Below are 24,844 nucleotides of genomic sequence, written 5' to 3' on the forward strand. Positions count from 1 at the left end.
TCAAATATGCTTAATGTTACATTTTTATTAATCTTTTCAAATATACATATATAACATAAAAAAAATATTTTATAGATAACTTAAATTAACTTTTATAGATAAATTAAAATATAAAACAATGTCCATGGATTCATATCTTAATACAACTATTATTATATATAACATAATTTTTGCAGAAAAGTTATGTAATAATTATAAAATTCTCCATATTCTCTTATTTACTATTAACATTACAGCATGTTTTAAATAAATAATTTATACATTTATACAAAATTATAATAAGAAAACATTAAAATTATAATAAGAAAACTTTAAAATTATAATAAAAAAACATTAAAATTATAATAAAGACATTAAAATTATAATAAGAAAACATTAAAATTATAAAAGTATCAGATATTTATAAAAATTTTTTCATAAAAATATTTTTTATATTATTGACAGCTATTGGTAGCAATTAAGGCACATAATTTGCTCTTCATAGTTATATCTGAAATAAAAATTAATTCACACTTACAAATCATACATATTTAAAGCTTTGGCAACACATGCATGGTAGCTTATAACTTACACAGGTAGGGAACAATTCTGACAAAACATTTCTGAACACCTAGTACATGCAGATAGACAAGAAGAACATAGTATCTGATCACAGTAGTGACATTTGCTTATTGTAGATTGATCTATTAGCCGACAACATCCACAAAGATCTCTCTGAATATCCTAGAAGAAAATGAATGTTACAGAATCATACAGGCCAGATCAAGTTACAGTAGTCATATGCAACTTACATTGATAATCTTATCGCTAACTTTCAGTTGCAATTTGTCAGTCAATAACATCTGTTTCAGATTGGATTTAGATTTTAATTTAGGTGACAGTTGTTGCAGTGGAGGTAGATCTATAGAATCCGTTTGCATAGATGAGTTCAACTTGTGCGAGAGTGCCTGTGCACCAGTCTTGAGCAGAGTCAGAGTTTTGTCTAGAAAATTTAGTAGGAATAAGATATTAAAGCACCGCAACAAAAAAAATACTAGCGTAAATTTTTTAATATAAATAAAAGTAAAAAAATGTAAGGAAGACGTGCAGAGTTTTGAAAATTGTAGAAAACACACGTGACAAAATAAACATGATCTTACCGTACACCACCTTCATCCGTTCGTCTCTTGACACGCCGTTGTCCATCTGTTTTTGTCCCACGTGCATTTTTATCTGCGGTAGCAGGTCCGCTTCAAAGGGACAAGGACGCTTTGGCATTTTTAAAGCCAGCGTTTAGCCAATTAATTAGCATATATCACAGCGATATTTCGTATTTATATCGAGAGACAACACCCGGTGCTTCTCACACATCACACAACTGATTTATTTTCATTGAACAGTGTCGATAAGTAGATTTGGAGAAAAAATTCTACGTAGTTTCCGAAATGAATGCAGATGGCAATATCTGTCAAGCGTCACAAAGTGACATCTAGGAAATTTAGCAGGAATTTTTTTTATTTACGAACCGCGAACATTCTCTGTTATGTTTCTCGAAGCAAGTGTATCTTCGAACTCCGACTTAAAAGGACGCCTTCTGCCCGTCTTTCTCCATCAATACTTGGTGAGGATCAATAGGTGCATTCAGAAGACAAACCGCTCACTGAGCGGTTATTCATGATTGGCGTAGCTTTTAGAATATAAGAGTATCTTACCAAACGAACAGCTTCTCACTGAGCGCTCAGTGAGCGGTTTGTCTTCTGAATGCATCTAATGATTATATATCAATGAAATATTCGCAAATAATAGACCGGCATAATTTAGTATAATGATTGGAGGTTTCAGTCATCTATTAAGGAGCACGCGTTCCGAGTTCTCTAATTTTCTCCAGTGGAAGAAAACGTGCGCACCTGATTTTATGTTGAGGACGATGTTGGAACATTCACCAGCTGTGAAAATCGGCACGCATGACGGCACCTTCCACTGCGATGAGGTGCTCGCCTGTGCGCTCTTAAAGTTGTTACCGCCATTCAAGAATGCTTCTATTGTGAGGTAGTTATTTAATTGAGACTCTTGAAAATAAAGACTGTTAGTAGAATTAAAAAAAATTTACAATTAAAATATAAAAACAAAATGAGTGGGATTACAATTGAGTTACAGAATTCATAAGTATCGTATTATATTTTTAGATCTCGAACTCAGAGTGTTCTAGAAACCTGTAATATCGTAGTGGACGTCGGTGGAGAATATGATCCCTCCAGACATCGATATGACCATCATATGAGGTATGATAATATATTATACATTATGAAACACTGTTCTGTTACTTCCAATATATTAATATCTTTTGCTTCTTGTATCAGAGAATTTCAGGAAACAATGAGTAGTGTTATGAAGAAACCAGGATACAACTGGACAATAAAATTAAGCAGCGCAGGCTTAATCTATTGTCATTTCGGTCATGAAATATTGAGGAGTATATTTCCAGAAGTAACAGAGGACAGAATCATTGAAGAAATCTTCAAAAAAGTTTATGATACCCTAATTAAAGAAATTGACGCTATAGATAATGGCGTGCCGATGTACGATGCAGAACCATTGTAAGCGTTTCTAACGCTACATGCTACATATATTGTTTTTTTTTTTTTTTTTCGATATATTGCACTACTATGTTTCAGATATCGAATAGTTACTGATTTAAGCGCACGAGTAAGCAGACTTAATCCTCAATGGAATAGTCAAGATGTGAATATCGAAGAACAATTTAAAAAAGCTATGACTTTGGTCCTAGATGAATTCTTAGAGTTTGTGCGGTATGCAAAAAACGTTTGGCTACCAGCAAGGGATATCGTGCGACAGGCTGTGGAGGATCGATTTAAAGTAAATAAAGTTTTTTAAATATATATTGCATAAATTTCTCTGATTATAATGATTAAATATAACGGAAAATATTTTCGAAAGGTCGATCCGAGCGGTGAGATAATAGTATTGTCGCAAACGGTACCGTGGAAGGAACATTTGTTTCAATTGGAAAAGGAAATGAATGTTTCACCATCAATAAAATATGCCGTTTTCGAATCTGACGACACTTTTCGTGTTCAGTGCATGCCGGTGGCGCAGGGCAGTTTCATATGCAGGATGTTCTTACCAGAAGCATGGGGCGGTTTACGTAACGATGCGCTTGTAGAAGCCTGCGAGATCAAAGGCGCCGTGTTTGTACATTCCGTACGGTTCATCGGTGGCCACAAGACCAAAGACGGCGCATTAGCCATGGCGCGGAAGGCGCTCGAAATTGGACACGCCGCGCGATGTATAAATTGACGATATCTAGGTCAATAATATTTTTTTTTTTAGAATTTTTGTTCAATTATTGTGTGATTAATTTTAATATGTAGTTTAAATTTCAAATTTAAATCACATATCACATTTGTATATATCTCACTTTCCTATCTAAACACTCTGATCATGTTTTATATTCTCAAGTCACATGCGCGATATAGGAAACAAAATTTTATCTTAAATTGTTATACGCCAAGTGTGATTGAATAAGGAACAATAATATAAATTGCATAATATGATTTAAAAATAGCTCGTTTATTGTTAAAGATTTCTCAGATTCATGGAGAATGTGGCATGAATATTTCTCTGATTAGAAGATAAAGAGACATTGTTTGATCGACATCCACGGTGTACTGTAGTTTTTTAATAATTACAAGACTTATTGAGCAGCGTTTCTGGCAGTCTCTTGAGCGTGTGCGGCCAAGTGCGCGGCCTTAGCTTGCGCCACTTCGGGGGTGTCTATTACTCTGCCGTCGGATCCAAGTGGAGCGTAATTGTAACCGTAGAACACAGGCGAAGCGGTGTATGCCAGAGCGCCATATGGAATCAGTCCGACTGTCTTGGCAGCCTCCTACGTGAATAAAAATGAAAAGAAGTGAGAAATCGATGACATAAATATCTCAGCTAGTGATTTCATAGTTTATGTCTAAGCACAAGACGTTGCAAGTCGTTTCTGCGCAATTCACCAATCTAATATAATTCAAATCGCTTGTGCAATCGTTTTTAAACACGAATGTCTCGTACTTGGGCGTGAGCGGCGAGATGGGCAGCCTTGGCCTGAGCGACCTCAGGTGTGTCTGCCACCCGACCGTCCGCGCCGATGGGCGCGCCGTACGTAATTGCAGGTGCATAAATGGCCAGGGCAGGCGCGTAGCCGAGCGTGTTCCTGGCGGCCTCGTAAGCCTGAGTAGCGAGATGGGCAGCCTTTGCCCGAGCCACCTCCGGGGTATCCAGGATCTTACCGTCGGGCCCGAGCGGCACGCCGGCGTGATAAGCCAGATAAATCGGATTCGCACTCGCGATGACGCAGAGCACGGAGAGAACAATCTGCAAAGATAAACATAATAATTATAAATATTTTTTGGAAAGTCTGCTGAATTACAATTTGAAAAAATCTAATGGAAAAAGTCAATAGGCGATGATGAAGAATACTAGTTAATTAAGCTAAAAAACAAATATTATTATTGTGATTAAATTAAATCAAATCAAATTTTTGCTAGTTTTAAGGAGCATCTTGCCATCAGATATAGTACTTACGAGGGTCTTCATGCCTTATGCGCTGCTGGATTACCAGTACTCGCCCTAAGGTATGCGATTGCGATGTCGTATCATATCGAGGTCCGGATCTCCTTTTATATATGTGAATCCTGGTAGGGAGTCGTCGACCCGTAGGAGGGGACCACGCCCTGTAGCAAGTGTTAGATCTCAATGTGTTGACATTGACATTACGTTAATGAGACGCCACACACTATATTTGCTTGAATCTGCCTGGGAAGAGGAGAGGGATGTTCTCCTCCTCGCACCTGCAAACGCATCACCGAGGTCAGTTTTACACTGTCGGCTACTTCTTTAACCGACAGTCTCTCACGTTCATCATCGTCAAGAGCAACCACTGACGTCAAGGGCTCGACATACCACCTTACCAGGAAATTCGACGCGATTCGCAGCAAAAGGAAGAATCAGTTTTTATTGGTGGGATTGCATGTGAAAGGTAATTTAATTTTCTTTATTATCGCGAAAATGATAGATAATAGCCGTTCTCGCGAGAAATCTGCAACTATAACAAATGCAAAAATGAGTATTTTTTTCATAAATATATTTATGCAGTATGCTAATGAATGTTACTGATGGGTTTGTTATTTTCGTATAAGTATATCGTGACAACAATTTTGTATAATAATTCAATAGCGTAAATGTGTACAAGTTTTCTCGTCTTGAATTGTATACGTCGTTTTAATTAATATCATTTAATCCTGTTCCCCATTTAATACTGTATCATTGGAAAGATATACAAAGCTATATTTATTCGAGATAAGGTGAAAAAAATTCATCTAAATTGCACTAAATTTTTTGCTGCAAAACTCGTTTATATGCTATATATGTATATGCTCTATATAATATAATTATGATAATACAATGTCAAGTAAATCTTCATGGATAAATTTTTATCTTAACATGTAAAGATTTAAATATTTTTATAAAAAAGTTACAAGGTTGAGTAGCGCGTATTTGGCAGAGAAGGGTTCCTCCCATTCATGTTACCATAAATTATCGAGATACTCAGAAATCGATCAACGACCGTCCTTGCCGATATCAAAGCGAAGCTGCCGAAAGATGGAAGGGAAAGGGAGCGAGCTGATTAAAATATAAGGAGTGCGACGTAGAAAAAGAGAGCGCCTATCCGGTAAGAATGACCTTCAGGTCGACCACGCGTCCTCGAATTCGAGAGAAAGATTTTTCCTGGATGATCCGAACAGACGGAACGGATTGCTCTTTGACGTAGCCGACGTGTATCGGACATCGTGTCTTTTTTACTCCCTGTCGGAAATTCCTCACAGATCTCACTTTCAAGGTCTCACTTCCTGATGAACTCTCTTTGTGCGAATCTCACGCATATTGTTTGAATCGCTTATAGCGCGTAAATATATAACAAAACAAATTTTCGAAAGATATTAATAAAGTACTTCACTAAAAAAGACATTTTGCTATGGAAATAAAAAAAATATATATAAATTTTTTACATATATTGTTTTTTGAAAATTTTATCTGGAAGAAACTGATTAATCTTTATTATATCATTGATTAAAAAACAAACATAATAAGTTTTAACACTTCTGCAAGTAATACGATATGATTATATCAGTATCTTCTACAGTATATATATCTAACATCGTTGAGTAATATTCGAGGTAAGGTGCATTTGCATTTAATGCATCGTTATAATTCGCATGTATGTGTGTACATACATACGTATATAAAATGAATTCATAATTGATTGATAATTGAAATATTGAATATCTAAATCATTGATTAAAAAATTGTGAAAAAGCTATTAAAAAAAAAAAATCTATAATTTATATATCTACATAAAATATTGCGTGTGTGTTGTTGAGAAATATTAAAAAAAATATTAATATTAATATTAGCATATAGATAGAAGATAGATATCTAGATATACGCATTATGCACGTATAATTTTGCAGGTCATATATGTATGACATCATTATTTAAAATATTTTTAACAATTTCTATATGCGAAAAAAATACATGAATAATTATTTTTCATCTTTATCATCTGAAATTTAGATGCGGAATTTTTCCTATATTTGTGTAGGCGTTTTAATAATGCATAGCTCGCGCAACGACTTGGAGGAACAAAAGCCCTTTTCCTTGGAATTCGAGATAATCTCGGCACGCCCGATGACCCTATTGTCTATTAGTAGTATAAGTGCACGAGGCACAATCGAGGCGGATAAATGCCCATTAAGCGACATTTACAATTAGCTGGCTAACTTGGCATATTCTTTCATACGTAACCTGTGGGCCGAGAAGCAGCAATCTTATAGCGATCCATAAATACCGATTAGGAAGAGCAAATGATTATATGTCGTTAAGAGAACAGCGAATTCTTTGCGTGTTAAGATAATTACAAGTACAAGTTAGATAAGATGCCGAGTTTCACCTAGGGAAAATTGCTTCATTCAATATTGATATAAGTGATAAGTACAGGAAAAAACCTTTGAGAGATGCTAAATTTAATTAAACATAATTAGATTAATTAACAATAATTAAAATAATATCAAAGACTTAATATATAAAATGGACTGCAGTGCAACAACCATTTGTCATCGTCAAAGTATCTACGGTTTTTTTTGTAGATTGAAAAAATTTATTACAATTGTAAGTAACGTTTTAAAATATAGAGCTCAATCTCGGAATCATTCGATTGAACGAAACATGAAATGTTGCGAGCCTTGAATTGAATTTGACTGCGACATATTCGGAATGGTAGTTCGAGATATAGTTAAGTGATCGGATCAATCATTTCTCGGATTTATTCGTGAACGCAAAAAGTCGATGTGTTATGCGAGGCCACAGACGTATGTTGTTAGTTATGCCAGTTGCATACATTGATTCTCGATATCGCATGATTATTTATAGCGTATCGAGCTGACAGATATCTCTTAAATCACGCTTCTTCTTCTAATGTGAACTATAAACACAACAAGTAATATTCTCTATTATTTTTAAATAAATCTATATTCTATATTTTATAAATATTTTCACGATGTAAATTATATACATATATTATACTATAATGTAAATATTTTTTACAGCTAAAAGTAATATTTACAGGCAAGTATGAATGCCGTAATATCAAGTAAGATTTAATTGTATATATATATAAAGTATATCTCACATATATATAAAATAAGAATGCAATGTTAAATATTTTTAAAATATGCAGTGTATTTTTTTATAATTTAATCTACGTGAGATTCTTTTATTTAAAAGATATCTCTCAATTAAAGAAATATTTAACTTATTGTGTTAGTAATGTCACAATGTAATGAGAGAAATCAGGTAACAACAAAAAGATGCTTTGTTTCTTATAATATAAAACACATCTTAGATAACAGTAATCATGAGTCTTGTGGTTCAGTCTAAAAGTTATGATCGAAAGGGAATGCAAACTGATTTATGATGCATCGTGAAACTCGAGGAGAGATTACATGTAACAAACTGCATAATAAAAAACGTTCTTCACAAAATATATCAGTTTTACAATTACATTAAGTTTTATCAGAAAGTATCATATATTATCAATTAAACGCAAAATAATTAGCGGTTACAGTGTTTGCCTGATTAACAAAATCAGTAATCATCGTCATTGTAACCGTGATATGGATTATTATAGGCGGCGTGTTGAGCGTGTCTAGTGTGCTCTCCTTCGGGGGAAGCACCATGATAATGATGATCATAACTATCAGAATGATCCTCGCGGACAGGTGCTGAGGAAGCTATGTGATTGTAAGCTGCCAAGTGCGCGGCTTTCGCTCGGGCCACTTCCGGCGTGTCTACTACGCGACCCTGAAAATGAGAAGAACGCGATAAAGAAAGCGATATAAAATTATCGACGTATTTGTCAAATTAATTGCTATAATTTTTTTTATTTAGAAAATTAAAAATTAATTTAATAAAGATAAAAATCTCGCGTAATTAGTAGTTATTTTAATGTAGTTTTCAACCCTCAAAAAAATATTTTGCTAATGTAGATAGATTTCTAGATGTTTCAATTAAAATTTATCGTTAATTTTTGTATCTGTTAGAATATTATTTGTCACATATAGAATTTAGAGCAGCAATATTCTAGTAATACCTCTAGAAAATTTAGATCCCCATTGCCAAATATTAATCACAAATATAATTGTTCTTAACAAAATAGATACCACAGAAACTTTTCTAGACTTTTCTGTCTAAATTACACTAATAGTACAAATATAAATTCTGTCTCTGTCATTTAAATTGATTAAGTGCAAAATATATGCAGTATCACAGTATTTGCCAATAATTTATCTGTTTCAGTTAATTTTTTATACCTAGAAAATTTTTCTTGAAGTTGCAAGACAAGTTTTTTGAGTGAAAGACTCGTGAAAATTGAATCTATATAAATAAAATGAAAAAAATAATATTGAAAAGATACGTACGCACATTTTCGACCAGGCATTATAATGAACGCTTATCTCAATATTCCTTTTGATTTTATATCGACTTTAACTTTGAATCTATTATTGCAATTCTTCAATTATAAATAAGAAATATCGATTGAGCGACAGAATCTTACTTCGTGATCTAACGGAGCGGGTGGTCCGTGATATTCGTGTCCACCATGATACATCTGATGACTGATCGATATTGGTTTCGAATATCCGTGATAATCCCGATTTTCCGCGTAGGAAGTCAGACTGTATGGAACTTTCGCGGCAGCTTCCGCTACGGCGGCGAGATGCGCTGCTTTGGCATGGGCTACTTCCGGTGTATCGATGACTCTGCCATCGTGACCTATAGGCGCAGGTGGTCCATGATATTGGTGATACGTCGGTGTAGCCAAAGTTACAGCAACGATAGCTATCAAGATAATCTACGAATGTAAAGGCAATGAGGAGTAAAAATGCATATCTCGATATTAATTTAATAATATTTTAGCAAAATTAATGTCTATAAATTTTTGAGAAGAATCTTGGCAATTTTTTTACAATTTTTATATTCTAAACATTATTGTAATTTTGAAATTTATTTAATGGGATAACGAATGATATAATAATATATAACTGACGATTTTGACGAATTCTGCTAGAATTAGTTGTAGCACGAGAAGATTACTTACCAAGGCCTCCATTTCTAGTTGTGCTATATTATTCTTGTTAGTCAATCTTAAATGGAATGCCACTGTTTTATAAGCATCGAGCGCGAAATGTTCGGTTTATATACAATCGACAATTTAATCTTACCTAACAGCATCACTCCCTCCATCCTAATGCGAATACCGTTCAACCAACATTCGTACAAGGTGATAGTTCGGTTTTTATAAGATGCCATTTCTCGATATTTCTGCATCGCATCAGAGACGCGAAACTGTCTCACAGCGATATAATTTCTCAATGTAATATATACATTACAGTTATTTACACAGAGTTACACGTCCGTCTAATCGTTGATCATTCACTAGATCTTGCACCGAAGGAAACAAGCTAGATATATTTAATTACTCTTTATTGTGTTGTTTCCGAAGTAAATCGTGCAATAACTCATTAAGCAATTAGACGCAGTATCTATTCCGTGACGGAATTTTCAATAGCCTTCAATTCAATATAATAACCGCAAATCATTGTTATGGTCATTAGTACACACAAAGAAACTCATGACTTTCGTCATATTCATTTTTTCATTATTTAATTATGGTAAGAAAAAAAAAATTCATACTGGAAGCAATTTTTATTCTGAAGAGATACCAAGATATTTTTCTCAAAAGTGTTATCAAATTTTTAAAAAATATGAAAAATGATATAAAAATACTTGTCTAGTAGACAACTCTAATAGACTGATGCACTTTAATTATTGGATATTACAATAAACATTTATCTTTTATTAATAGTCCCTTTGATTTATATCGATTTCAATCTTGAGTTTTTTTCATTCATTCAAATCGACGAATGCTCGATCGATTAGTGTTTCTGTGTCTCTGATACTTTTTGTCGGACCAATTGTACAATATCGCTCGTTGCTCGCGTTTTCGTTGATGCAATCATAATTTCGCTCTTACTGGCATTCCAGCCTCCCTCTCTTTCTCTCTTTTTCACTCATACTCTCTTTCTCGCTACGCTATAATATTTTAGTTTCTTTTCTAGTCCAATCAAGATTGTTCCTTCGATGTACCTCCATCTCGCTTCTCAGAATCAAACAGAAAAACCAGTCCCCCCCTTGCCTTCCTATTATGTGAAAATCAAGCAAGGCCTGCGTTCACGTTTCGTTTACGCTATTTAATATTGACGTACAGAGATAGAGATAGTTTGTAGTGCTCGTCGGCTATATAAGGTCTACATAGTCCGATCGAATGGACAGAGATTCGCCTCCTCTCGGATAGATGCACACAAACATGAAGTCCTTCGTGAGTACACAGAGACTCTGTCCTCTCATCTTTTACGCATAATAATTTTTTATTTTATATAAATTTATTATTACGGACTGTTTTTCGAAAAACAATAAAATCAAAATAAAAAATTACTCTATTATTAAATATAGTTTCTCATGTAAAATTTACATATCTAAGTAATCCTTCAACAAAATCTTCATGCACTTATTAAATATTAAAAATTGCACTGTAAACACATTTCTATTTTCCCTTGCTTTATAAATCTCAAGCGTATACGACTTCGACCCCTCGTTGATATTTTATATCATTTGTTTTGTCATCTTTAGACTCCTATTGTAATATCATCGGACTAATTAAATCTCTCTGTAATCCCTGCCTTCATAATTCGTCCTTTCACAGATCATCTTATCGTGCCTTTCATTGTCGGCGCTGGCCTTGCCCGCGTATGCGCCTTATCATGCATATGGGGCGCAAGCCGGACATTATCACGGTCCCCCGGCCCCGCTGGCCCATGACGGTCGAGTGGTCGACACGCCGGAAGTAGCGCACGCCAAAAAAGCGCATCTAGCGGCATATGCGGCTGAGGCTGCCAGAGCGGCACATCACGGCGGATACCACGGCGGATATCCCGCGGACGGAAGTTACGTCGACAATTATGTTGGATACCACGGCGCCGGGTATCACGGACCCCCGGCCCCGCTTGACCACGATGGGCGAGTCGTGGATACACCGGAAGTCGCCCATGCCAAGGCTGCGCATTTGGCCGCTCATGCCGCGGAGAAATCCAAGATCGCTCATCTGTCATATCTCAATCCCTATACGCATGTTGCCTGGTGAATTCTGCGTTGATCAACATATTACGGAATACATATGAACATATTACGGATATATAAATCAGTGTATTATCTCTCTTAAATGGAATCAGTGCATTATCACTGATAAAGCAATTGTGTCAGTTATAAATATAGTAAACGTCAAATCTCATTGAGTAAAATCAGCTGGTGATGGCGGCTGACTTTTCAATGAAATCTTATTGCCATATTCAATGAAACATAAGGCGGAGGAGCAAAGTGTAACTCTTAAGAAATACTCTCACTGATCTTCGGTGAAAACTTTAATCAGTGACATTTTCATTGATTTAATTTAAGAGAGTACAACAGCTTATTTGCATTCATAGTATAAAGAAGAGTAGTGGCTTCGAGCGTATCTCCATGATGAATGTAAAAACATCACTTGTGCGTATACGCACCATAAATATGATTATATTATAATTGCAAATAAAATATAATATGTACATGAGATGAAACAATAAGCATAAGTTTCTCCTTTACATTATATATAGGTAAATTGAAAGGGTATCTCGTGAATAAATAATTTTATTAATGTAGCGGAATGTGTAGAAAAAAAGATTAATTACATCCCTTCTTTCTTTGTCGTTTTTGTTCTTTGAATAATTTATACAGAGAGAGAGAGAGAGAGAGAGAGAGAGAGCGAGCAATTTTTATTTCGCAGATAACGTAAAGAATTTCTTCCGCAGTTTCGCGACAAAAAGTGCTGGCGATGTGCCAAGATCTCAATCGTGACAGAGATACACGAGCTCAATTGTCAATCGCGAGTGATCGACACGTGACTAACCACTCTGTCAGGCACGACTAAACGCCTAAACACTCGCGTCTCGTAGAGATTGCGTTGGTGACAAATGCGCAATTCCTTTCAGATCAACCGTACAAATAGGGTTTCGGTCGATGAACGAGATGTGGTCAGTTGCAACACCGACGGCCGTTCTAGTATCTCAACAACTATTGTTATTGTCACCCCGTGACACACTATTGTGATTGATTCGACACGTATGAATAAATAATTGCATAAATTATGTTATAGTAAGTATATGATAGCACTTTAAAAGTAACATGATATAATCATAAATTATATATAGAGTCGTAAAAGATACTATTTTATATAAAAGATGGATGAAAAGATTGCTTTACTTAATATTAATATAGATTATTTATTATTTTCTTTAATGATATATGATAATTAATTGATACAATTACTAAGAGATTTATTATGTTAATTATATTAAATATTTTTTATAATAAAAATTGTGCATATATTTTTTAATTATGAAAGATGAAAAATTTAGAGGGAAAAGATACTAAATTAAAAAATCTTTTAAACATTAATAATTAAATAATTGTATACGTCTATATTAATATATAATGATAAGAATTTTATATCATTGTTATATGTTATAATTAAATGATGTATATCATTGTTATAATATTGTTGAAATATATACATTATTTCTATTATATAATACATTTCTATGACTTTTTATAAAAGTCATACAATTTGTCCGACGCATTAAATTTTCTGGTAGAGTAAATTCCTAATTCTCTGGCATCTTTGAAGAAACAATGCACTCTTGCACCATGCTGGCAAGATCCTTATTAAGCTCCATTGCTCCTTGGCCCCAAAATCACTTTGGCGAGAGCCAGTCGATAATTGCATCCACGTATAATAACTTATAGCGTGCATAGAACACGCATAGCTCGCACTTTTATATGCGACTCGAGGTTGCGGGACAAATGTATACATACGTCTAGCATTGTTAACGCACGTAAATGTTACAGGGCAGGGCACGTGTCATACTTAAGGAGAGCATTTCTCTGGGTGTGGTTGGTACCCCGCGCTGAGACCAAGTGGGGCGTAGCGTGCCCGATCATACCCCCTATAAATTGCACCATGCACGTTGATGGCAGCTATAATGCGGATCTAAACGCACGTGTCGATAGTCGAGTAGTGCCGAGGATCTAAGCCAATATCTTTTCGGTGCATACGCAGTAGGACTCGCTACGATGATTGGGTATCTCGTGAGTATCCTTTAAAGCTCGAAAAAGAACAGTACAGAAGTATAACATATATTTGGAGAAGTCTTTAAAAATATTTCTTAATATTCCGAAATATATATTGTCGGTTCGATTTTTTATCGTACTCGTCATCCTGATATCAATATTAAATCGCTACAAAATTAATTTTATTATCAATCTTATCAACATTGATATTTATTGTTTAATAAATATGTTTACCAATATTTTTTTTTCTATTATCAACAATTTTATAGGTTGTTAATTAATTATAATTAATTGATATTAATTAATTAATATATTTGTTAATATTATTTTTAATTCTTACATTGGGCAATTATAATATGTATTTTAATACAACAAATAATAAGAATTAAAAATAATTAAAAGGAAAATAATTATATTGTAGATTCTCTTCTTGGCAACGTCGAGCGTTATCCTAGCGGCTCCACAGTGGTACGGACCTCACGCTTCTCCAGCACCATTGGGTCCAGATGGTCGCGTGGTAGACACACCGGAAGTCGCGCAACTGAAAGTTGCTCATTTGAATGCCCTAGCGGAAGCTAATGCACGTGCGCCAAAGGGACCGGGACCAAGTGGTGCTTACACCGGACCTAGCGGGCCCTATATTTCCGGAAATTACATTCCGCATTACAGGTTCGTTTCCGACAGACATTTTAATCTCGCTTGAATTTTTTTAAAAATATATTTTCCTTGATTTTTATATTTAAACCAAATTAATATTAATATTAAATTATATTTAAAATCAAAATCTACACAGAACTTTATCTTGTAACTTGGCATCATTCCATCCTCTATTTTCTTCATCTAAATAAAAGAATTAATTCAGCTAAGTTTCGTTTCCGAATGTCGTTTTATATCAACTTCCTTCTGTGCAGCGGACCACCGGCTCCACTGGGCGCAGACGGTCGTGTAGTCGACACACCCGAGGTCCAGCAAGCCAAGGCCATACATTTCTCTCTTTACAATGCGGAAGCGCGACGCGTGCCGGCCGGTCCAGCTGATCCAGTCGCCGCTGGCGCCTACGATCCGTCCTGGAACAACGGCGGCTATAATCCCGCTTGGGACGGTCGCAGCTACTATTAATCCGCCAGACGCAATCGGATCAAGACGACCCGAGATACGCATTCCCGCTTGTTCGATGGACGTCGATGTGGATAGCGAGATCGATCGATCGATCGCGCTCAACCACTCGAGGTCCTTCAGTCTCCTCTTCAGCTACCTCAAAAAATTGGAAAAAAGACTAAGATATCATTAACTACCTCCCGAACGGCGCTGATGCATTTTTCTACCTGCATTTCATCCCCTTTTTTATGCACTTTACGCGCGTACTTGTATCCAGTACGTATATATACGGTGGAAAAAAATATATGTATACGAGAACGAACGGCGTAGAAATGAGTACTTCCCTGCTTTTGTCTATCCTTTAATCCATTTGATTTTAATGATTTTAATAAAAGTGATATTATTTAATTATCAAATAAATATAAACTTGAAAGAAGAATTTAATTTTCAAATAAGCTCGAAAATAAAATATCCAGAAAATCTAATAATTATATCATAAATTTATACAAAAATATTTGCGAATTAATTAATCTTGTCAGCTCCTCATCATAAGTTTAGTTATTCTCGTTTACACAGACAGTTAATTTAATATTGTCGTACCGTTATTTAGATCTGCTTCCGCGAGAACATGCGACATGGGAGATCGTTATCTGCTAAAGTCTGTTGTTGCATGTTGATTTCGTCAGGCATGATTAATCACGTCCTTATTAGTGGTACGAGTTATACTAGGATAACTGTGCAGGACACAACCACCTCGCATTATCTCGCACTGTCAGTCGTAGACGAAACCGGTTTCTCCTCTCATCATCTTAATATTTTCATCAATCATTTAATAATTCTATTATTATTAATCTATATTATTGTTATTAATTTTTTATAAAATTTGTCACTAAGTGTTGACTTTTACTTTCTTATCGCTAATCAAAATCAGTTAATTAGAATTTTCACTTTTTATCTTTCCAGTCCTCTCAAATACTTCTTATGTATATTATCTTTTGTATTAATCATCCCATGTTAATTATAATTGTATAGAGTATTGATAAGTTTAATGAGAGATTTAATTAATAATAAAACCCGTCACGTGAACGTGATCGTGCGCGCTACCGTCACTTCCGGCGTGTCGACGACCCAACTGACACGCTTGAGTCCAACCGATGATCTATGATAATTGATCAGCGATAAGTAAACCTGGTTACTATAGGTTGTAGGTATTAAATTCATGCGTTGCGATATATTTGGCCTTGCCTATAGCAATCTTGTAAATTGATTAGTTCAGTGTGCACCTAGTCAACTACTAGTTGTGATATTATATATTATCCTTATGCGTGGGTCATTTCGCTATATGATTTATATGATATTTTCTATCTTTTATTTTCTATCGAAAAGTGAATATGTTAATTCGAAAAATGAAAAACTTCAAATTCTAATATTTTTTATTGTTTTTAGAAATTCTTTGACAGACTTGAAAATGTTCAAAATATTATAGCTTTGATTTATTTTCTAAGATTGAGGTTTTTTTGTGACTTAAGATATTTTCTCATTTAGAATCTCTCATCGCTAATGTACCAATGACGTGTTCATCCTGCTCAGGAAAGCCATCGACCTTTAATTTGCATTATAAATGCACTCATCATTGTTTTCGATAGGATTTCCGTCATTATATCTGATTCCGTTATGGATGACAGTTTGGTTTGAGCCTCTGCAAGCCTTCGTTTGTAGTTTCATCGTATTTATAGCAGGGACTCGGATCAAATCGGAATTAGAATCGATAACCATTCCGTAATCATTTTTTTTTAGTCAGACTGAAATCATAAATCTGAAATTTTATTAAATTTATAACATTAAAACTATAACCAAACTGTTAAATTATTTTTGGTTTACGATCCTTTTTTTTATTCTTGCAATTTATTTCTATAAATATTTTGATATTACTAATTTTTTATATTTTATCTTTTTAAAGAAAAATACGTAAAGTTGAATCTCAAAATTAATTATTGTCTTATTTTCGTAATGTTAATTAATTTTGTTTTACGTGCTGTATTTATTTTGTATCATAAACAGATATTGTTGCGAATTAAAATTTTGTTAAATATATAATATATTTATTATGTACATATAGGTAACAATAACAAATGCACTATACTTTGATAAAACTTGACACGTTAAAATATGTAATCAAGAGTCTAAAATTTCTTAACTAAAATGATTCGACATTCGATACATTTAACACATTTCACAGTATATAAAACACGATTACGAAATATAATGTATAAAGTACTTCAACTAAAGCAATTTTATGATTACTGTGTACGAATTATACAACGATTCTATTTCTTCTTATTACATTTATTATTATGAACGTACATTGTAACGAAAATTATATTATGTAATATTAATAATTATTTGTGAAAAATAGAAATCTCTTATATATATATATATATATATATATATATATATATATATATATTTCACAAATAATCGTTAAAATTATTAATATAATTTTCATTACAATATACAATGTTCATTTTAATGAATACAATGAGGAAATAAAATCATTATACAGTTCGTTAACAGTAAATCATAAGATTACTTTGATTAATGTAATTTACGCATTATATTTCGTAATGTACTAAAAACGCGTTAAATATATTGAATTATTTTAATTAAGGAATTTTATGTATTTTAGAATTATTTCATGTACATATTTTAACGCGTCAAATTTTATCACGTAGTGTTATTGTTTTGCGCGAGGACAAAGAAAGAGAGAGAGAGAGGGCATACTCTCCTTTCACCTTGTCTTCACCGCGTTGCGTAGTAAAAGGTGGAAGGGGTCTTAGCGCGTGAGCGGCGCTCACTGAGCGCCGTGACGTTCCATTCATTCCGACTCGGACGGGCGTAGTGGTAACACGTGCTCCCACTTCGGCGCGTCGCGCTGTCATCTCGAAGTTGAGCACGTCGAAAACAATGACGCACGTTTTCTCTTTCTCATTTCGATAATAACTTTCGATAATGTCGCGCATTATACTACGCGAAAAATAATTTAATGCGCTAAAAATTCGTACAAAGCGATTCCGAATAATAATATTGAACGCATTAAAGCACATAATCCGCAATTATGAAATATAATGCGTAAAAAACTTTCATCTACAAATAGATAATAATATACGATCTCTTTCGCCACGATCATACGCATTATGCTTCGTGATAAAATTTAACGCATTTAAATACATGTCTAAAGCGATTCCGAAACGTAAATAACGCAATGACATAGCATACGGCCTTGGAATATAGCGCGCTATTGTTTACATTCTTCTCGGCTTCGTCTCGTGTAATCGCGGTCGCGGTCGTGTCCGCGTTGAAGTCACATATCCTAATTTCGATCACGAAATTGTTATCGAGGCTCGTATTTTGATGCCGACTAACTGGGATTCTCTCAGCGTTGCTTTCCAATGAAAAACGATTGATTGAGGAAAATGTTGTCAAATGGATGTCGATTATCGGCGTTTAATTTGCATTTTTTCAATCGTCATTTCTTACTGGGCAACAACGTTTACACGCCTCAGTATCGCGGCTGAGGCGAATGCCGGCCGCGTAAGACGTATGTTCAGTATAGAGATACCCGAACGCGCGGTTAATATTGAGCTAACGCTCGATAATCGGTTGTTGAGAGCACGGTCTGGGTTTCGGTCCTAGTCGATTAGAGGTCGGTCGATTGTTGGAATAAATCGTTGATGGGCCCCTTTTCTTGTACCGTGTACCAGCAATACGACGTGTTCGCATTGAGGACGTCGACTGGAGGATTTAGGTCATGATTTACGCTCAGTAAAGAGGTCCGATCCAGTTGATAAATGTTCAGATTATTGAACATTCATGAAATGGGTGTTCCTCTTGATCCGTCTACCAGCCCTGACGTATCATGTGGACTGTCTGTATGATAGACACATATGCTCATCCGAAATCGTGCCTAATGAGTTTGAGTGGGTCTGAGATGCGGAGCTGCACGAACGAGAATCGAGCGTACCCCATTCGCGATCGATTCCCTCGATCTTCCGTCCTCTTCCGATTCGGACTTAACTCTTGCTCGGAGTTTGATCGCGCCCGATTTGTCGACTTCAAGTATGATTCTCGTACGTGATGAAATCGGATATTTGATCGTATCGTTCGAAATTCGGGAGTGCCGTTAAAGTATCACGCGTAAAAACGCGGAAGTGTCGTCCAAAATATCGTGTGTAAAAATACGGTTTAAACGCGGTTTATCGCGCGTGTAAAACAATGAACTCTGACGATCTTGACAACCTGAGAGGAGGAGGAGGCCTAGGAGAGGCATCTTGCATCGGCGGAGCAACCCTAGGGTAAATATTATTTTTTCTTTATATATTTTAATTATTATATTATGTATATTAATTACGTACATGAAATAAATTCGGTTTATTATTTAAAAGATTTAAAAACAAGAGAGATTCGGAGAGAAAGACTTTGATATAAATTTTATATAAAAGTCCCTATTTAAAAAGTTTTTTTTTTTTAATTTATAAAATTATTTTATGTTTATATGTCTGCTTATTATACGCATCGAATATAAAATTTGGTGAATACAATAATAATTTATTTAATATTAATTATTTTAAGCGCTGCTATAATTTGAACTTTATATTTTTATGTTACAGACAGCGTAGCTTCAATATCGTCAACTCCGCTGTTGCACATCAGTGTCGGTGAGTGCTAAAAATTTTTTTATTTTAAAGCAACGGATTTGTAGAGATTTGTAGATAGAAATGTAGATAAATCCGTTACTTTAACCCTCGGCCGGCGGGATAGCCGCATACATGGCGGACTGTGGGTCAATTTTAAATTATAAAAATCTTTTTATTGTATCTATCATATTCCAAGAAAAAATTGTTTTATTATATTTTTCATTTAGTATTTTTTAACTTTTGTTAAAATAGATATATTATTTGTATATAAAAATTGAAAGAAAAGGAAAAATATTTTAAAAATAAAGATATATGATATTTATTTCAATTTAATGCAAGACATACATGAAATATTTATTTTAATTAAATAAATTCTGAATTTTATATAACAGTTTTAAAGATACAAATGTTTAATGAACCGCCGACAGAGGAGTTAATTTGCATGCTAATATTATAATACACCGAAAAAATTATATTCTACTTTTAAAAATATTTCACTTATCTTTATATCTTTCTTTAAAATGTCAAAAGGATCTTCTTACAATTAAAAGAGAAATCCTCCAGACAGTAGAATAATTTCAGATATTCTTAGCATGTAAGAATATGTATAATGATACTTAATGGAATATTTTCTTACCATTATATTAATATTGGAGATTATTAATCCCAGTGATGACAAAAAACAATTTTATAAATGGACATTTACTATTTATTAAAATTTTGATAAATTAAATATATGCATAGTTTTAATTTAATTTATAAGTAAGGTGTTTCAAAAAAATATTACGTAAAAAAAAATATATATATATACTCTTATTTAAGAATATGTATTTAGAGGGCTTATAAAGTATACATTTAGAATATAATTTTTTCGGTATACATGATTATATTTGTCTTTTGCAATTTTTGACGACTGAATACGCATCTACAAAACGATTGTAATATCATACGGTTCTACACAGAAAAAAGTAAATGTCAAATCAAAACTTATATACTTATATAAACGCGTTCATTGTTTCATATATACGTAATAATTTATAATCTTTTTAGAAGAATTTAAAAATCTTAAATTTCAACCAACTTTTCTATCCAACATTTTTTTCCTTTCCATTCTTAAGAAAATTATCCTTAAATAATAGGAATATATTTTTTTTGGTTGAACTATATAAAATGTCTTCATTCAAGCAAATTTTCTTTATTTAACGCAATGTAATCTCATTTCAAGATTTACATTTTGAAAATAAAGATAATGTCAAAATAAGAATATTCTTTTTTCTGTGTATACGACTATAAACAGTCTTATTTGCCGGCGATAAATTAACCGGCAATAGGAAGGAGTTATTCTTCTTCCTCTCTGGCTCGTATAGAAATTTAGTCAGAATGAATATAGCCAGGAGCAACAAAAGGTAGGTCCAACTGGCTTGAAGACACGTGGTCAATTCTGGCCACAATGCGTAAAGAATACGTAATGGCAAATTTCCAAATCTCGCGTTATCGCGAATTCCCAATTAGGTCTTCCTAAATCTCGCTTTATCACGGGTTTTTGATGCTGTAGCTAATAAGTATGCGTGATCAGGGACTAGGTTTGCTAGGGTTATTACGACATTAAAAAAACTCAAAATAAAAAATAAAATTTATATAAAACTATAAAATTAATATTATTTTTAGGGACAAAAGCATAAAAATGTAATATTTTTCCGGAAAATAATTGATTAATTAAATATAAATTGGGTGTAAAAATAGGGAGAAGAAACAATTATTCAAAAATATTATTAAGTAAAAATTAAATTTATATTTATTATAAAATTTAATTTAATTATAAAAAACTGTATAGAAAATGTAATTATATTGCGTTATATTATATTTATAACATTGTATTGATTATATATCTATTGTAAAAAAAATGTTGTAAATTACACAAAATTGAAAGAAAATACGTACAATAATACAAAATTCTATTAAAATTTCAAGTTCTATTAATTGAAAGATATAATCGATAAATTTATTAATAATTCTTTTGATTGTGATATACTATCAGCTATGTTTGATCTAAAAATTCTAGTAAATTTTATATTGGACGAAATTCAAACATTTCTTTGTAATTTCATGCAATAAAATTATTTTGTATTAAATTTCAAATTTATTTTATATTTTACATTAAGTTTATATTCTATTTTGTAAAATATATTTGTAACATAATTAATTTTATATTACATATAGAATTAATTATATAATATGTATTTTGTAACATATTTTGTAATATATTTTATATTTTAAATTTTGTATCATGCTTTGTAAATTATATTTGTAATATAGTTAATTCTATATGTAATATAGAATATTTATAATATAGATTATATATATAACATAGAATAGTTTAAACGTTCTTTATCAAGAAAACCAAAACTTGAGTCGGAACAATTAATAAATATTTTATTCAACCGAAATCAAATCGTAATTTTGTTTCGATCCCTGATTAATATTTTTTTCCAAAAACAATTATATGTATATTTAATAAATATTTAACCCTTTAATTAAACTTTTTTTTACAAAAATATGTACGTTCCTTTGAAATGGTAGAATATTTTGCTACTTTGGACATAGTGCATACAAGTATTATGTTTAATATTTTGCTTATTTACTTTTTTTTATATATTCAATTGAAATGCATTGGTGTCTTATCGATTTGCCTCGGTATTTTTTACACAACTTCTTTTCTTACCGCAACGCACGAATGCAACGTGCATTGGACCCAACTTTTCTGCGGTTGCAAAACATGCCCGATTCACGGACGACCAGCTAGGATAGATTATCCGATGATTCCTTCAAGGTAGCCTTCTTATTATCCGCTCATTTTCGGAAGTTGCTATCCCATTATTTGAAAACTAAATCTTGACAATAAAGTAAAAACTTTCGAAGCTCAAAGAATAATTTTGTTTAGAAATATTTATCACTCACTTTGAAATTGTATCGTATTAACTAATCATCGTTCATCTTACATTCAATTTCCAAAGATGTTGCAAAATTATTTTATGTTGTAATTTCGTAATTGTTCCTGGCGATAAAACGATATCAAATTAGATTAGTGTTGTTTAACGGGTTGAACGGGGCGGATCAGTAAGAGAGAGATTATGTGATCTTGCTCTCATTATAATTATAAAGCGAATCGACACTAATCGACGCTCGTAAGATTAGATGGAAGAGCTCAGTCTATTGTTCGCGCCGACCGATTGTTGCGTAAATCCTCGCGCAAAACGAGAGGGTCTCGTAATACATAATCCCCCGGTAATGCCCGGTAACACGTAACGAGTTAAACCACGGCTCCGACACGGTTACGATATTTTGCGCAAAATTCGCCGATCCTAGTTGAGTAAAATTTTTAATTCCTCTCAAGTAGACGTATTATATCGTTCAAATCGAATCTTTATATCGAGACCAATTTACAGCCTCGTGTAATCGTTCGACGAAGGGTGAGAGACGAGGTTACATTCGAGGGATTTTTTTTTTTCACGAGGGAGTTTCGATGAGAGAGATTATTTTTCGCGCGCGTGTAAGATATACCGTCAAAACACTCGGATGATGTTTTAGCTCGGCGCGATTTCGCGAGTAATCCCGTTTTAAATCTCTCGTTCTCTTGAACTCGCGTCAATCTATGTTCCTTCGCCAGCGTTCTCGTCTCTCTTGCATTCATGGATATTCCGCATCGTAGACGAGTTACGATTCCTGACCTTTTCATCGTGTGGTATGCCGAATCACGATGCTCGAGTCCGTTCTCGAGGAACGAAGCTATTATTCCGCTCTCTCATTCGTTTCTTCTCACGTCTTTCGTACGCCGGTGACCTATGTGGCAATATCCACAACTGTAACGTTAGATGACGATGTTTCTATTCACTGGATTTACATGATATTTCTCGGTTCCCAGATTTAAATTGTGATTAGAACGCAGTGTCGTAAATATTACGTGTTTCCTGGAAAGTACAAAAAAAAACGCATCTTGCAATGCAATATATTCTATCGTAAATATATAGATATAATATATTTATTGTTGCAAGTGTCAATATATTTATTATAGAAGAATTTTTGTCGCGTTATACACAGAAACAAGTACGTGTCACATAACATGCGTACGCAACAATTTATAATTTTCTTAGAAGAATTTGAAAATCTTGAAACAATATTATAATCTTATTTCAATACTATAATTGTCATCTCAAAAATGCAATAATTGTATTGATTCTAAGAAAATTATAATCGATTTGAATATATGTATTATTTTCTTTATCCAATAGTTTTTCCTCTCCATTCAAAAAAAAATTATTCTTAAATAACAAGAATATATTTTTCTTGGTTAAAATATATGAATCTTTATCTTCAAGTAAATTTTCATTGATTAACGCAATATAATTTCAAAATTTTCATTTTGAAACTAAAAATATTGTCAAAATAAGAATATGCTTTTTTTTCTGTGTGTATAATGTGGATCTTAATCTTATAAATCGATATCTATATAAACTGCGTAAATTTGGTACATTACGATAAATCGATTAACCGGGTATTGCATTGAACATTGCACTTTCTGTTTCGACGACCGACTTTTCGCTTGCGTAAAATTGCGTGCACGCAGTCGTACGCGACGATTGTTACGATATTGTCCCGCGGCAGTGCAAAACATAAAGCTTTCTTAATCGGTATCCCACGATGATCCGGTCGCTCCCTCCTTGCTCTTCCGATTTCTATTTAGATTAAGACATAAGAATTGCATCATGAAAATCGTCGCAATTTCTTTCACGAGATCATGCGTTTCGTGAGTCCTTTGCATGTCAATGAGAAAAGAATATCAAGTTGATTTGCTTTATTTCAATTTCTCAATAATAATCTTTCTCTCTATTTTTCAATATCAGAATTAATTATAAAAGGAACTATAATAAAATTACTAAAATAAAATACGCTTTACATTTGTACAACTTAATTAAATATTTGTATACGTTCTCTCGACGCATTTTTACAACTCTGGATTAATATTCTTATGGAATATGGTAAGGAAAAGCATTTTAGTTCTACATAATTAAATTACATAATTAAATTGTGTACACAGAAAAAAGTAAGTGTCAAATCAAAATTTATATACTTATATGAATGCGTTTATACAATAATTTTCTTAGAAGAATTTGAAAATCTTAACTTTTTAAATTTCAACAATATTATAATCTTATTTCAATATACTATAA

At 33.3% G+C, this 24,844-nt stretch overlaps 4 protein-coding genes across 6 annotated transcripts; 2 read left to right on the plus strand and 2 right to left on the minus strand.

Annotated features, from left to right (window-relative positions):
- Positions 1–127: 127 nt before the first annotated feature.
- LOC140670985 (uncharacterized) lies at positions 128–1,271 on the minus strand. The gene is made up of 4 exons (XM_072901948.1): positions 1,140–1,271; positions 792–982; positions 572–723; positions 128–490 (listed from the first exon to the last, which is right to left on the minus strand). Exons 1-4 carry the CDS (start codon positions 1,255–1,257, stop codon positions 445–447), a joined length of 507 nt encoding a protein of 168 aa, XP_072758049.1. The 5' UTR covers positions 1,258–1,271; the 3' UTR covers positions 128–444.
- A 157-nt stretch (positions 1,272–1,428) lies between these two features.
- On the plus strand, positions 1,429–3,549 carry LOC140670983 (MYG1 exonuclease). Of its 3 annotated transcripts, none has more exons than XM_072901944.1 (6): positions 1,429–1,600; positions 1,815–2,028; positions 2,166–2,261; positions 2,340–2,576; positions 2,655–2,856; positions 2,938–3,549. In XM_072901944.1, the coding sequence occupies exons 1-6, from the start codon at positions 1,429–1,431 to the stop codon at positions 3,295–3,297; spliced, it is 1,281 nt and encodes a 426-aa protein (XP_072758045.1). In that variant the 3' UTR covers positions 3,298–3,549. The 3 variants fall into 3 exon arrangements, with proteins under 3 accessions (XP_072758045.1, XP_072758046.1, XP_072758047.1); XM_072901945.1 differs by having other exon boundaries at positions 1,508–1,600; positions 1,801–2,028; XM_072901946.1 differs by having other exon boundaries at positions 1,508–1,600; positions 1,822–2,028.
- On the minus strand, positions 3,550–9,754 carry LOC140670857 (uncharacterized). Its single transcript, XM_072901640.1, has 6 exons — positions 9,704–9,754; positions 9,161–9,457; positions 8,214–8,406; positions 4,573–4,586; positions 4,060–4,362; positions 3,550–3,886 (listed from the first exon to the last, which is right to left on the minus strand). The coding sequence occupies exons 1-6, from the start codon at positions 9,713–9,715 to the stop codon at positions 3,695–3,697; spliced, it is 1,011 nt and encodes a 336-aa protein (XP_072757741.1). The 5' UTR covers positions 9,716–9,754; the 3' UTR covers positions 3,550–3,694.
- A 1,151-nt stretch (positions 9,755–10,905) lies between these two features.
- On the plus strand, positions 10,906–15,244 carry LOC140670858 (uncharacterized). The gene is made up of 5 exons (XM_072901642.1): positions 10,906–10,984; positions 11,369–11,802; positions 13,603–13,768; positions 14,246–14,493; positions 14,736–15,244. The coding sequence occupies exons 1-5, from the start codon at positions 10,961–10,963 to the stop codon at positions 14,941–14,943; spliced, it is 1,080 nt and encodes a 359-aa protein (XP_072757743.1). The 5' UTR covers positions 10,906–10,960; the 3' UTR covers positions 14,944–15,244.
- The last annotated feature ends 9,600 nt before the right edge of the window (positions 15,245–24,844 follow it).

The sequence above is a fragment of the Anoplolepis gracilipes genome, chromosome 11, assembly GCF_047496725.1.
Source record: "Anoplolepis gracilipes chromosome 11, ASM4749672v1, whole genome shotgun sequence".
NCBI classification, from domain to species: Eukaryota; Metazoa; Arthropoda; class Insecta; order Hymenoptera; family Formicidae; genus Anoplolepis; species Anoplolepis gracilipes.